General features: G+C 48.2%; 1 protein-coding gene across 1 annotated transcript; it reads right to left on the reverse strand.

Annotated features, from left to right (window-relative positions):
• Nucleotides 1-2,503: 2,503 nt before the first annotated feature.
• LOC127313004 (uncharacterized) lies at nt 2,504-3,049 on the reverse strand. Its single transcript, XM_051343541.2, has 2 exons — nt 2,863-3,049; nt 2,504-2,753 (listed from the first exon to the last, which is right to left on the reverse strand). Exons 1-2 carry the CDS (start codon nt 2,947-2,949, stop codon nt 2,598-2,600), a joined length of 243 nt encoding a protein of 80 aa, XP_051199501.1. The 5' UTR covers nt 2,950-3,049; the 3' UTR covers nt 2,504-2,597.
• Nucleotides 3,050-16,150: the final 13,101 nt, after the last annotated feature.

Consider the following 16,150-nt stretch of genomic DNA (forward strand, 5'->3'; position numbering starts at 1 on the left):
TAACTTTATACACTTAGATTAGTCACGCAACCACTTATTCAAGCTCACTACTAACAGTAAACATTCTCATATATTTGAAACTAATTTTGGCTTAGGTTATACCTTAGGTTATACATGAAAGAAAGTTTTAGTAATTGATTTCGTCCAAGAGTACAGTTTAGTTTATGGGAGAAAAAGAAAACCAGGAGAAACCCGCCAACCAGATGCAGACTTATCGGATGAAATATAAAGTCAGGGTCGCCAACCAGTTTACTCTATGGTATAATTGCTTATCTCACTTCTGCTACGGCTTGTGGTACTGAAGAAGTAGGAATTAGTGGGAACAATCCATAAGGATTGGATGAAATCACTACCTCTATCTTATCCGGTTAAATCCAATCCACGTAATGTAAAGATTCAGGAACTTTTGGGATGCTTAGTTAGCTTAGTTTTTGAGTTTTGATGTTTCGCTAATTGATTTATGTATCGACCGTAAGTGATTAGTGAATTTTGTATCACATACTTTTGTTTGGTTCGAATCTATTAATAAAGGCCGTATGCATCATCAGGCTGGGATGATTATCCCCTTTTTTATAAAAAAAAGAACTTTTGGGAAAAATTGAAATTAAACCAACCTAAGACACTAGAATCATACGGTTGGTTTATAGAAATAAGTGAAGATTTAGGGTTTGGCTGAGATAATTTCCACAACATTTTCCAAACAAGGTCTGGTTTTGTAAAATATATTTGGAAAGCTGCAGATTTTGTACGAGTCAAACAACAAATAGTGTTTTATGTATGGACCATGAGGGCATCTCCAGCGGCGCGACGCAAATGGTCGCTGAGCGACCGTTTTCGTCCGCCGTGACCGGAAATGCGTCTGGGCCCTGCTCCAGCGGGGCGACGCAAAGTGACCGGTCCGTCCGCGGAGACGCAAACCTGGCCCAAATATGCGCCAGATTTGCGTCTCCGCGGACGCTCGGCGGTCGCGGAAAATGTCCGCGTTGGGTACATCCGGGCCCGGTCGGCAGTGACTAGATAAGCAAAATATTTTTTCATTACTATTGATTGGCCAAAAGGACCATCTTTACAGAGATGGTTAGTCGAGTTAACCTAAAACTACAACGGCCGTACCTACTCGCCGTCGCGCGGCCTACACCGGCCTCGGTTACTCGCAGTCGCGCGCCCTACTACTGGCCGCCGGATGGGCCGGCGCCGTCGTCGAAGCGGGAGCGCTTCTTGCACTCCGCGCGCCGCGCACGGTGGCGAACGGACATCTCGTCCTGCCGCCTGCGGCGTTTGAGGGCCTCGGCCAGGGAGCTGTCCCACAGGGCCGTCACCGTCGCAAAGGCCACCTTCGTAGCCGCCGCCTCCGCCGTCGCCGGGCCTCCTCCTGCCGCCGCCGCCGGGCCTCCTCCTCCGCCGCCGCCGCCGCGTCCTCCTCTTCTGGACCGCCGCCTGGATCGCCGCCACGTCGGCGACGAACCGGGCCCTGTCCCTAGCCGCCGCCGCCACAGCTTCGTCCCTGGCGGCGATGGCGACCTCCAGCTCCCGGTTCTCCTGCTCGACCCGCGCGGGAGAACGGCCCCTACGCTGGAGCGAGTCCAGGTCGGAGCACATTAACCCCCTAGCCATGGCCGTCGCATGGCTGGCGGCTTCCTCCTCCGCCACCAAAGCCCGGCGGCGCTGGGCGTCCCTGCCGGGGACTCGAAGAACGCGAGCGTAACCCGCTGGTCACCGGCGCACTCGAAGCGCACGGGCACGGGGGGGGGGGTCGTCGTCCGCGATGTCGTGGATGATGACGCCGTCGGCCGGAGGGGCCGCGAGGGCCGCCCGCGCCTCCGCGAGCTCGGCCCTGGCGTCGGCGAGCTCGGCCATGGCGTTGGCGATCTCCGCCCTGGTCGCCGCGAGGCGCCCTTCCGCGCGCTCTGCCGCCTCCGCCTCCGCCTCCACCTCCGCGACCTCTAGGTCCAGCTGCTGGGCCTCAACGCCGGCGGCAGCTACCTCGTCGTCCTCCTCCTTCGGGTGGAGCTGGCGGCAAATGTCAACAACTTGCTCCCAACTCATGTGGTCCGCCATGGATGGATGGTAGTGTGAGGTGTGCCCGTCGCACCCGGCGGTGTCCACCGTATATAGCCACGGCGGGGCGGGCAACGGCGTTGCCGCGCAGGGCGTTTTCCGCGCGCGCGAAACGGCAAAACTTGCGAATGTATTGGACGCGCGGGAAACGATCGTCGTCGCGCGGGAACAGTTAATCGCTGGCGGCAGTCCTCGATCGTCGTCGCGCGGGAACAGTTAATCGCTGGCAGCAGTCCTCGATGGGACGTAAAACACCATTAGCGACCTTGACACTGTTCCCGGATAAAATATGCGTCCGCACCGCTGGAGCTACCCCCGACGCAAACGGTCACCCTGGGCCACAACGCATCCGCGGGCCGAGACATTTCGGACGTCCGAAATGCGTCGCGCCGCTGAGATGCCCTGACTTCAGATTGCAACACTCGGGAACAAGGATCAAGTCGCATAGGAACTGCCGCTTATTCTGATTGACTGATTCAGCTAACAAGTGACCTTACTCTAGTACACATGCTCCCAACATGACTAGCTCTAAAGGCAGCCTAGGTACCGGTGACGATGGTGCGCCTCCCGGACCTCTGGGCAGCGTGGTCCTCTTTCTCTTCACGCTCATCGGAGGCTACCTTGAGCTTGCGGTCGTCCTTGCTCTCTTCGGCATCACGCTTCTTCATCGGGTCCGTGGTCGTTGCCTTCTCCATCTGCACACACACGTCAACCGGGCAAGGGGCAAGGTAAATTAGAAGCAGATGACAGAGAGAGGGGATAATAAGTACAGCAGAAACTTAGCCGTGCGCCCGGAGGACAAACCTTCTCGCCGGCGGTGGCCCTGGCCTTGTCGATGCCGGCCTTGGCGGAGGAAGCGGCGTCCTGGACCTTCGCTTTGATGGTCGCCATATCTTTCACGAGTCTGCGTTCACTCTTTTGATCTGATCACTCGATCTGCTTGGTTGCACTCTGCTCGATCTGGCTGAAAGATGAGGTGGTAGCTTGTGTAGTTGGATAGGACGGATGGTATATAGAGCGGTCTATTCGATGCCCAAACAGCAGGACCGTTGCGTGGCACGATGCAGGCTCGCCAGGTGCAAACAACCCTGCCACCTTGATCCTGCGTGCTCTGGTTTCCGGACGCGTGTTGGGACACGTAGTAGCATGCGTAGCTGCTCCTTTGAGTAGGTGGTGTGATTCGACTTGGAGTTAAAATAGACCAAACTGACTTAAAGTTCTTAGATGCTTCCACCATTAGCTTGACATGTTAGCATTAGCGAATCACAATTTTATTTGTTTACTATGCAAAATTTCGCTTACGGGGATTACACGTTAAAACCATCCACATGACGAGGTTTATCTTGGTGATTGGTGTTTTGCGGCAGTGGTTCGATGCTGCGGATCTTTGACCAATTAACATGAGCTTTAATTTATTTTTTATTTTTAGCTGTGTGCATCTGTAATGTTTAGACTGAGGCTTGGCATTATGTTCTTATGAAGGTCTGTTGTACTTGATATCTTTGATATTAATGTATGTCCTTCACAAAAATGCAAGTTTTTATTTTCAATAACTAATTTAGCGGTATTTAAATTGATACATAATTTGAAAATGTTTAGATGCTTATATTTTCTAAGATTTATACCAATTCTCAACTTATAGATTATAAGTCATGTATCGTTAGTATATATACAAATTAATGTTGAGAGGAAAGGCATATATCCTTGCTTTTTATAACTAGATCTTACAAATATTTACTGGTGGAAATACCAGCTTACCATCCAAACAATAAAAACAACAACAAGAGAAATAAATGGGACTCACCGCTTCCAAAATCGATCATGCACCAACATGTCGGACTATCCAAAATCATGTAAATTCACCTTGTTGCAAAGATAATGAAATATATACACATTCCGATATAGACATACAAGAACATAGCTAGGGCGCGCCAATTGAGTGATATTCATATTAGACGGACTTAAACCTACCTTTGTTCTCGTATCTGGATGGTAACTAATTGTTTTCTCCAAGAGACTCTTTGTTTTGAGTCTCGCATGTTAACTTCCTTTGTACTCTAGCCTCTTTTTTTTATCCTATTACACCACTCCTTCAGGACCAGTTCACCTCGGTAGATTGTGCCCATCCATCTAAGTCACTGGGCTACCATGTTAGCTGTGTGACCATCTGTAAGCCTAGGAGGGTTGCCTCCAAATGTTTAATATCCCACGTTATTGCAGAAAATAGAAAGTTCTACCGCATCAGTGCTTTCACTGGGTTCGACCTAATAATGATGAGAGGTATTTCTGTTTTTTTGTCTCTTATTTTGTTGTTTGTTTTCTTTATCAGTGATTTTTTTGTTTTGTCAATTATTTTAACTATTCTCATTATCCTCTTTCTTTTTACTCCTTTTCTTGGTAAATGCATGAACAATGTTTTTGGACTCCATGAACATTTGTTCTAAAACATGAGCATGTTCATATATTTTTCTATTTTAGTAAACTACATGTATGTGTACCTTCTATATATTCCTTTTATTTAATTTTTTGATAAAAATACATCATTACTTGTCTGAGATACAAGAGCACTTTTTAATGCTGTGATGATTTTATGTAATGTACGTACACAATATGTTTGATTTATATTTTATATACTGAAACAATTCTCATTATATAAATGAAAAAATGAAAATGTAAAAAATAAAACAAACAATAAAAGGGGGAAAAGTACTGCAGACTAATGTGCTGAACTGCTGGCCCATGTAGACTAATTTTGCTTATACCCATGCACCCAGTGTCAACTATCTAATAGTATACAGCCTAGTTCACCTTCCCTTTGTTTAGACCTCTGGATATAAAGTAAGCCCACTAAAACACTATACAGCCCATGTATAAAGATCATTCGCAAAAAAGCCCACGTATAAAGATAAGAGAGCAGCCATGCTGGGGATAACCCTAAAAAAAAGCTATGATGGGGATCGATCGTTTTAGACTAGTGAGCGGACGATCCAGCCTCCAGGTGAGGGTTCCTGCCTGTGCCTCACTCTGTGCCAAAACAATAACCCTACACCTACGGAACCATCATACAAAATAATCTTACAGGCTGATGTGGTACCTTGCGTTTCGTCCTGATTTTTTTATTTCTTAGGACATGTACAATGGTTAATAAAACAATCTTATCTTAGCGTCGTCACATAATTTAGATATAACAACAAAATATGATGTACAATAAATTATTTTTAGTTTTATCTGTAGTAATCAAATATCCTTAACTTATGGTGAGAGAGATTGTGTTAAGAGATCACCTCTTAATTAAGAAAACACAAACTTTTTTCAACATTCTCTCTTTTCCATCTCAGCATTTATCCTTCGTGGCACTGCTAAGATATAACGGTTGTGCATGCCCTTAATTTGTGGAGCACTTTGTGATCTGCTGAGCAGCAGGTGGTTGTCTGTAAGATTTTTTTTTTTTTACAGAAAAATGTCCATGGATATAGCATTGCTTGTGCGAAAACGTCCAGCTCACTGGGCCATCGGCGATAGACAGCCTCGCACCATATATGCTGCATCGCCCTCAGTGTAATTGAGTTAGTCCTTTTGAAAGAAACTTTGACATATGATACTTATCGAGATATTTAGTGCAGCTTAAGTTTTGGTCCTTATTTGTTCTCGTAGTTGCGAACTTCGCTGGAATGCTGGCTCCAACAATCCCCTGCTTGCTCCTCCTCATCTTCCATGCCACTCCACTCATTTCTCACCATCAAATGACGGTAGAGCTTTGGCATCATGAACTTTATCTAAAAGAATTTGGTAATTAGTTCTTTCGCATGAAAGAGTCCCCGTAAACCAAACGAAAGAAATGCATCTGCAGTCTGCACTAACGTGAAGGGGGTTACAAGGAAGCTCAATGGCGGCCTATGGTTTAATTTGTGTCATGTTTCATCTTTTCTTTTTGAACGGGAAAGGTCTCGAAGGACCTGAAGCATGCATTTATATCGGCAGTGGGAGTACAGTTACATCACGAACCCCAAGAAAGAAGAAGATTACAACTTAGTCTCTAGATTTTACATAAAACACCCTGCAAAGATGCGCGAAAAAGGCAATCAAATCCAGAGATGTCACCGACGGTTGTTGACTTGCCGGCGCGGCCGCCGCTGCCTCCACCGGGGACGAGGCCACTTGGGGAAGTAGCGCTGCTCACTGCCACGCCGAAGTCAGAGAAGATCCTCTAGTGAAGGCGGACGAGAGCTCGAACCGATTCGTAGGTCGAGCACAGCAATGCCAACCCTTTGGCCGGAGATAGCGGCGGCCAGAACTTTCCGTCGCTTGGAATCTGATGTCGAGGTTGCACGCTCTAGCCTCTAGGAACCCCGAGCGCCACCTCTGCAAGGTCGTCGCAGCAACACCAACCTGCTCCGCTCCCTCGCCACCAAGGCCGGCCGAGAGGAGAAGAAGGCGAGCTTGGCCACCATAGCAGAGATAGCAAAGACGCTTACTGAAGTACGGGCTCATCACGCAAGCATGCTTCACTATCTCCCACCTTGGAAGCACGGCGGAGCCACTCATCGGTGATAGCCTGACGTGACGTCGACACGCTAGGCTAGAGGAAGACCCCCACCTGTCTCCAGATCCACCTATGCTGGCGCCATCCTACCTCATCCCCTTGCCTCCATGGTCGGGCAGAGGAGGAAGAATCAGTATCCCAACATCTTGAATCCAGGGGCAGAAATCATGAACCCGTACCTTATTGATGGAGATCCCTAGGGTGGAGAAGCTCACCGCCTCTGACCACCGGAGCACGATAAGGAGCAGCCACCAGCTCAGGATGCACAAGATCTGGCCAAGATGACCTTGTGTCCTACTCTAAAATACCGACAAACAGCCGAACCACCTAAAACTAATCCTACCACCTACTCTGGCGCCCCTCCTTCGTCATCTCCGGCCAGCAAAGCCGCCGGAGTAGGAACGGAGGGAAGGGGGGGCGTAGCCCCCCCCCCCCCCCCCCCAACGACTCGCTCGTGCCTTGAAAAACATGGCCAGATCGCTAGTTTTTAGTTCACGTAGGTTACTTCGTCCCCCCCCATTCTCGCGATACTACAATCTCAAGCCCAGCAAAAAGGCCCATTAGAGGAAAACTTGTGTACATGCAGGCTGCCAGGCTCTGAATACGTCAAGTAGATCACACGATGTCACGATCAATTTATGATCGCTACTCGCTAGCCTCTTCGTCTGGCGTCTGGGGACTTGTACGCGCACGCGGCGCCTCGGCCTCGGCCTCGCAGCTCGCGCCCTCTCGTCGACAGAGTCGACTCCTCCACCTCAGGAACCGAGGGAAGGGGGGCGTGGCCCCCCCCCCCCCCCCAACGACTCGCTCGTGCCTTGAAAAAGATGGCCAGATTGCTAGTTTTTAATTCACGTAGGTTACTTTGCCCCCCCTCCCCCCATTCTCGCGATACTACAATCTCAAGCCCAGCAAAAAGGCCCATTAGAGGAAAACTTGCGTACGTGCAGGCTGCCAGGCTCTGATTACGTCAAGTAGATCACACGATGTCACGATCGATTTATGATGGCTACTGTTTAGACCTAGGGTTTTGACCTAGGGTTTGGCGACCGCGGCGGCGAATTTCACCGACGTGGGTTTCTGACCGGCTACCACTTCCGATCACCTCTCTCATCCGCTCGGGCTGATCACGGGGTTGTCTAGCACAACTGCCCGGCCTTGGTGGTGGGTCTGGTGGATTGGAGGCGGGGCTAGATCGGTTTCGCGGCAGGCGTAAGGTCATGGCGGAGGGATCGTCGGGAACGGCGAGAGAAGGTTTCGAGGTGGAGGATCTGCTGAGGAAGCTGAAGTTGAGCGAAGGAGAGCGAGAGGGCGTATTTCTGGCGAAAGAGGAGAGAGGCTCGCTCCCAGAGGTCAAGTGGATGGCGGCTGCAAAGCTCCTGACGGGGAAGAACTTCAGCGAGGAATCCCTAAGGAAGACCATGTTTGCAGCATGGAATTCAGCGAGGGAAGTTTCCTTTAGGAAGGTGGAGAAGAATCTGTTTGTAGTTCAGGCTAAATGCCTAGGAGATTGGAAGAGGATTATGGAAGAGGGGCCATGGTTATTTAGGGACTGTGCTCTTATGTTGGAGAATTTTGATGGTGCAACCACTACACCGACTGTTATTCCGAACAAGGTTAAGGTGTGGATTCAGATACACAAAATCCCTCCCCTGTATCGTACTGATAAGATAGTCAAGCAATTGGCTAGCAAGGTTGGGGAGGTTGACAAGGTGGAGATGCAAGTAGCCTCGCATGGGAAGGGAGAATTTCATAGGGCGAGGGTCAATCTTGTGTCGACAGAGCCATTGAGGCGCTTTGTTACCCTCTCCCCTGAGGGCTTCAAAGATATGGTGATGCAGGTGAAATTTGAGAAGATCCCAAAGTTTTGTGATTACTGCGGACTCATGGGGCATGGTGTTTTGGAATGCGGCACGGGCGAGCATGAAGGGGAAGATCTCCAGTTTGGAGAATGGATGCTTGCTCCAATGGACACCTGGCACCCAACAACTCCAAGGGTACGAGGTGGTTTCACTGACAGGGAGACCGGTCGAGGAGCTAGACAGTCAGCTGAACGGGGTGGTAGAACTGGCCGATCACCTGGAGTGGCGACAGGAGGAGGAAGAGGCTGGCAGGGGACTGGTCGTGGGGGACGTTATGGAGGAACATGGCGAGAGAAGGAGGGCGGCAGAACCCTGGCCACTCGCAAGCGTGGGTCAGATGAAGCAGGCTTAGAAGGGAGTGGCAAGGAGCTGGCTGACACGGCGACGAGCCCGCTCAAGGCTGTTGCTGAATATGGGGAGGATGATGGGAAAGCCAAGTCTGGTGCGCAGAGGCAGCTCTTGTTGACGGAGGGCAGTGGGGAGAAGGTACCACCACCGCCACCATAGTATGTTCCACCGAAGGAGGTGAAGAGACAGAAGAAGGAGAAACAGAATGGGGTTCAGGACAAAAACAAAAGTGTGGCGGGCTCCATGCCGGAGCGCCGCCAGCAGCAATGAGTTGTGCAAGCTTCAACTGTCGCGGTTTGGGTAACGCCGCGACAGTGCATGAGCTGCGCGATTTCGCGCGGCGGGTTGCCCCCACCATCTTGTGTGTACTTGAAACCCAAGTGCACAAAAAGAGGGTGGAAGGACTTAGCAGAACGCTAGGGTATGATCGCTCTTTTGCTGTAAGCAGTTCTGGGCGTAGTGGTGGACTAGGCATTTTTTGGAATAATAATATAAATGTTCAGATTTTGCCGTTTTCACAATATCACATTGATAGCATTATTACTGAGCAAGATCAGGAACCATGGAGACTGACCTGTGTGTATGGTGAGGCTCAGACGAATCAGCGTTTCAAAACTTGGGATATGCTGAAATTTATCAGGTCATCATCGGATTTACCATGGGTATGCATGGGGGATTTCAATGAAGTTTTACATCAATCGGAACATGTTGGGGTGCAAGTCAGAAGCCAAGTACAGATTGCAGGATTCCGAGAGATGGTAGATGTGTGCGGCCTTCGCGACCTCGGCTATGAAGGGCGTAGTTGGACGTTTGAGAAGCGAGTAGTGGGGGGCTCCTTCTGCCGAGTCCGACTGGATAGGGCCCTTGCTACGGCAGACTGGTGCTCACGATTCCCCTTCGCACGCGTTCAGAATTTGACCTCGGCAGTTTCTGACCATGGGCCGATTCTGCTTACATGGGACCAGGGTGCCGGATGCCGGAGAGAACAGAGCAAAAAAGGCAAGTTCAGATATGAACTCATGTGGGAAACGCATGATGAGTTTGCTCCAATGATCAAGAATGCATGGCAGGACAAGGGTGGCTCTCATACGTTGATGGAGTTGAATCAGAAGCTAAAGAGCATGGCCGGCCAACTGTCAGGATGGGGAAGAAACACTTTTGGTCAAGTTACTCTTGAGTTGCACAGACTTAAAGAGGAATTAGAAAGGATGCAGGCGAATCCGTTACGTATGGGGCCATCCCATGCGGAGGTCAAGGTAACGGACCGCATAGTCGAACTGAATCATCGGGAGGAGATTATGTGGCAACAGCGATCGAGGATTCAGTGGCTGATGGCGGGAGACAAAAATACAAAGTTTTTTCATCTTCGAGCAAGTCAGAGAAAGAAGAAAAATAAGATTGGAAAGATTAGAAAGACAGACGGCACTATTACTGAAAATGTACAGGAAATAAGTGATGAAACTACTGAATTTTACAAAAACCTGTACAGATCAGAGGGGACGTCTAATATGGAGATGGTCCTGGACACAGTGCCATGCAAGGTTACCCCGGCAATGAATGATGGTTTGCTTAAGCCGTTTTCAGATAGTGAGGTGAAAGAAGCCCTTTTTCAGATGTACCCCACAAAGGCTCCGGGGCCTGACGGCTTTCCCGCGCATTTTTTCCAACGGCACTGGGAATTATGCGGGAGCGAGGTGACCTCGGCTGTGCTGAGGGTTTTACGAGGGGAGGATGGTCCAACAGAAATCAACAACACGTTTATTGTTCTAATCCCCAAGGTGGCAAATCCTGAGGAGTTGGGCCAGTTCCGGCCCATAAGTCTGTGTAACGTCATATTCAAAATTGCATCAAAGGTAGCGGCAAACAGACTGAAGGAGATCCTACCAGAAATCATATCAGAAGAACAATCTGCTTTTGTTCCTGGGAGATTGATCACGGATAACATTATTACAGCTTTCGAGTGCTTGCATTTCATGAAGAAAAAGAGGGCTAAGGACCTTAGATGTTGTGCTCTAAAGCTGGATATGCGGAAAGCTTACGACAGAGTCGAGTGGGATTACCTGAAAGCCATTATGCTGAGACTTGGGTTTCATCGACTTTGGGTGGAGATGATTATGAGACTAGTTTCAACGGTCTCTTTTTCAGTTCTTTTGAATGGGGAACCTCTTGAGAGTTTTAAGCCAACTCGGGGTATCCGCCAAGGTGATCCAATCTCTCCCTATCTGTTCCTGTTGGCAGCGGAGGGCCTTTCGTGCCTTTTAAAATCAAGAAGTCAGTCATCGATCTTAAGTGGAATCAAAGTGGCACCGTCAGCTCCGATGGTAAGCCACTTGCTCTTCGCGGATGACAGCCTGCTGTTTTTCAGAGCTAATGGGGAGAGTGCATTGGAGGTGAAGGAGGTACTGAAGTTATATTGTGATGCTTCGGGACAACAAGTAAATATGGAAAACTCCTCGATTCATTTTGCGAAGGGAGTCCAGCAAAATATCAGGGATGAAATAATGGACACGCTCAATGTTCATAATGTCTCTCTAAGTGAGAAGTATCTAGGCATGTCTTCGGACGTTGGGGTCTCGGTCAACAGAGCGTTTAAATATTTGAAAGATCGAGTTTGGAAGAAAGTCCAAGGATGGCTAGAGCTGCTGTTATCTGCAGCGGGGAAAGAAGTGCTTATCAAAGCGGTCGCGCAAGCGATCCCAACGTTCTCGATGTCCTGCTTCCGGCTTCCAAAAGGTTTGTGTGAGCATTTGAATAGTCTGTTGCGCAACTTCTGGTGGGGAAGTAAGGAGGGAAAGAGGAAGACATGCTGGGTTGCATGGGATGATATGACAATGCCCAAGTATATGGGGGGTCTGGGTTTCCGCGACTTTGAACTCTTCAACTTGGCTTTATTAGCGCGACAGGCGTGGAGAATTCTGTAGCAACCGATGGCGCTGAGTGCTCGGATACTCAAGGCTGTCTATTTCCCTAACAGTGACTTCCTGGATGCACAGCTTGGTGATTCCCCATCCCGCATCTGGCGAGCTATCCAGGATGGGAAAGATGTACTCAAGCAAGGACTGATAAGGAGAATTGGTAATGGTGAAGATACAATGATTTGGAACACCAACTGGATTCCACGAAATGGTTTTCTGAGGCCGGTGACATGTGTTCATACAGAGGAGGAACCGCCGCAGTTGGTTTCCGAGTTAATTGATGAGCAAGTTGGTACATGGAACCTGACAACATTACAGAAGTTCTTTCTTCCAATGGATGTGGAGTTGATCTCAAACATCCCCTTGAGTACTCGGCGACAGGAGGACTTCTGGGCTTGGCATTATGATAAGAGAGGTGTGTTCTCGGTTTGGTCGGCTTATCGTATGCTGGTCGATACCCGAACCCGTAGAACTGCTTGGTTGGAAGAAAACGCAGGTATGTCTAACATAAAGGGGGAGGAAAGAAGCTGGACAGCTCTTTGGAATATAAAGATACCATCTAAACTGAAAGTCTTTCTCTGGAGGCTTGCAAGAGACTCTCTTCCTACTGCTGATTTGTTACATCATAGACACATGGCACAACAGAGCTCCTGTGCGATATGTGGCGACGAAGACTCATGGAGGCATTCTCTAGTGAACTGTAATATGGCAAGGTGTGTTTGGGCCCTAGCTCCACTAGATATTATCGACCTGGTTGGGAATATCCGAGAACCACATGCCAGAGGCTGGCTTGCGGCTGTTTTTGAAGCATTACCGCATGAGGAGAGGACCAGAGTTGTGGTAACCCTTTGGGCAATTTGGCATGCAAAGCGGAAAGCAGTGTATGAAGGGATGTTTCAGAGTCCTTTGTCGACCAATGCGTTCGTCGAAAGGTTTCTGAATGACCTGAACCTATTGTCTGCCTCACCGGCCAAAGAGACAAAACAAACGATCCACTGTCCTAAGTGGATTCCGCCGCCTGCAGGTATGGTGAAGGTGAACGTAGATGCTGCACTATCGAAGAACTCCTCGATGGGGTCGGTCGCGGCAGTTGTTCGGAGGGAAGACGGAACCTTCATGGGAGCCTCGTCTGTTGTCCTGGCGGGAATTACAGAACCTGAGACTCTAGAAGCGCTTGCATGCAGGGAGGGAATGGCGGTGGCGGCAGACCTCCTACTGCAGCGATTCAGACTGGCAAGCGATTGCGCAAACGTGATGAGAGGCCTGAGAGAAGAAGGCATGGGATGCTACGGCCATATTGTTCAAGAAATAAAAGCAAGAGCTGTTGAATTCCAACAGGTTGATTTCGTTCACGAGAGTAGAAGAGCAAATGTAGATGCTCATGGGCTAGCGAGAAGTTCTCTTTCTCTCCCGCTAGGACGTCATGTTTGGTTTTTAGCTCCACCTGATGGTGTTTGTATGATGCAACTTCCTATTGAATAAAAGGTGGAGGAGTGTGTTCTCAAAAAAAAAAATTTATGATTGCTACTCGCTAGCCTCTTCGTCTGGCGTCTGGGGACTTGTACGCGCACGCGCCGCCTCGGCCTCGGCCTCGCGGCTCGCGCCCTCTCGTCGAAAGAGTCGACTCCTCCACCTCCACGGCTCCACGCCCAGACGGCGAGACGAAACACGGGCGCTGGCCTCCGCATAGCTGCACAAGATGACCGGCGACGACGGTGCAAATCCTGGAAGGAAGAAAGGTTTTCTACAATCCACTCCCTGCCTTCTCCTCTGTCTCTGTGTTTGATTGTCTCGCAGATTTGATGTAACTAGAAAATTTCTATTGTCCCCTTTGTGTATTGTGCTTCTGTAGACATGAAAAGGAAAAGAGCTGGAATTCAGAAATTTTTCGGGCCAATTGCTTCAAGCTCACAGCCACAGCCACATGAACAAGTAGATTTTGTGCAAACAGGCGAAGAAAATAATCCTAATTCCACTGAGCCAGAACCAGAACCAGAACCAGAAACAATTATAATCACGAAATATGATCGAGACCCAGGTACACGTCTTCCAATCTGGGAACTCCCTTCTGATAAGCAAGATGATGCTAGGCGTTTTTATATAACCGAGGGCCCGTAGCAACTAAAATTGGATGAGTATTTATTTACTGGAACCGGTGCTAGCCGTCGCCGATTTCAGAGTGCTTGGTTCACAAATTTTTCCTGGTTGGAATATTCACCTCATACAAATCGTGCCTATTGCTTGCCTTGTTTTCTCTTTTCAAAAAATCCAATTGGTAAGTGTGGTTCAGACACATTTTCAGTCAAAGGATATGATATGGAAGAAGGTCAATGATGGAAAAGAGTGTGCTTTCCTCACACATGTGGGAACTAGTCCGAGTTCAGCCCACAATTTTGCAATTCGATGTTATGAGAGCTTGAAAAATAATATGACTCATATTGACAAGGTGATTATAAAACAATGCAAGAAACGGGTTGCTGATGCAAGACTAAGGCTTACGGCTTCCATTGATGTTATTAAGTAAGCAAGAATTATTCATTTTCGAATAAGTAGAATTTCTTCGTTGCATGTTATCTAACAAAATTTTACTATTGATTGCATCAGGTTGTTAATGCGCCAAGCATGTCCCTTTAGAGGGAATGATGAATCTGAAGATTCCACAAACCAAGGAAATTTCAAGGAAATTCTCAAGCTTGTGGGTTCTTATAAGAAGGAGGTGGGGGAAGTTATTAAAAATGCTCCACGCAATGCTAAGTACACATCACCAACCATTCAGAAGGAAATTGCTGTCATATTTGCCCGAAAAGAGCAAAATCACATTTCAGAAGAGATTGGTAATGGCAAGTTTACTATCATGGTTGATGAATCTCGAGATGAGTCTAAGAAAGAGCAGATGGCTATTGTTCTTCGATTTGTTAACACGGATGGGGAGATAAAGGAGCGTTTCCTTGATCTTATTCATGTTAGTGACACTTGTGCTTTGACTCTCAAGAACTCAATTATTGTCGTGCTAGTTGGTAATGGGCTGAGTGTGAAAGATATCAGAGGGCAAGGCTATGATGGAGCAAGTAACATGAGAGGAGAGTGGAATGGGCTCAAAGCTCTAATTCTCCAGGAGTGTCCTTATGTGTACTATATTCACTGTCTTGCTCATCAACTTCAATTGGCTCTTGTTGCTGCTTCAAGGGAGGTACCTAAGGTCCACAACTTCTTTCAAAATGCAAATTTTATTGTAAATACTGTTAGTGCATCTCCCGAACGCAATGATGAGCTGCTAGATAATCAGGCTATTGAAATTGCAAAGGAGATTAAACTAGGAGAGCTTGACACAGGAAGAGGGTTAAATCAAATAGGATCTTTACAAAGGGTCGGAGACAGAAGATGGAGTTCCCATTATAAGTCAGTAAAGAGCTTTTTAAGGCTGTTTGGTCCATCAGTTTTGGTACTAAGAGGTTGTGGTGACCCGGCATACCACTGCATGGTGTAGTATGCAAGTCTGATATAACACCAATGAAACACAGTTCCACTAGTATTATATCGCTCAGAGTGGTACAACAGAAACATATGCGGGTCCAAGGCATTCTATAGAATTACATCATTGACTCTGTTACATAAGATCATCACAGCCTCTTACTTTACAATGAGGTAAAATTGCTAATAAACTCCAGAAGAACGACTCGTAGTGTAGTCTTATCACGAACTCTACTTGTAGAGTATTTAACTGGCTAAAGAGGCTAAGAATAGATTCTAGCTAAATAGGAGCTAGGTTTAGGAAACTAGTTCCCTTCTATGGCTAAACTAAGTTTTCTCCTTGTTGGATGTGGTATCTGTCTCTTCTGACAGGTTCCTGTCTCTTGAGGTAGTTGTTGACTCCTCGGCCTTCGAGTTGCACTGTAGATCCTCCTTCGATGCCTCCATATCTAAGAAGGGGATTTAAGAGTGGGATGAGTACGAGCGTACTCAACAAGTTCATTATAGGAAAGAGGTGTTTAATGCACTAGCTACAGCATTAGACCAGAAAGTCTAATACCAATGCAAGTTTTCATAACCATTTCTTCAAAAGGTTGCTTTTATTCAGAAGAACTATGTCCGTCAGCCTTCACCGGTTTACTAGAACTTCATGGAGCTCCTTTCCGGCAGGCGTTCGCGATTCCATATCCCGGAACAGGGAGTGACAGGTCACGGTTCTTTACACTCTGCAGAGGTGTGTTGCTTTACCCATAAGAGATCTTAACCTTGGTGCCAACCGGGCGCGCAACCCGTCCACACTTCCTATGGTGTGAGGCCCGGTATAAGGTCATAGCCAATCATATTCCTCCGCTACCTCGCACACCCACCCTTTGTTGGAAACCCCGACCCTGGGTCCTCGTCGGTCCACTTACACCATTTAAGGACGGACCCCGACCACGACAACAGTCTGGGATCGA

This window comes from Lolium perenne, chromosome 7 (assembly GCF_019359855.2).
Source record: "Lolium perenne isolate Kyuss_39 chromosome 7, Kyuss_2.0, whole genome shotgun sequence".
Taxonomy (NCBI): domain Eukaryota; kingdom Viridiplantae; phylum Streptophyta; class Magnoliopsida; order Poales; family Poaceae; genus Lolium; species Lolium perenne.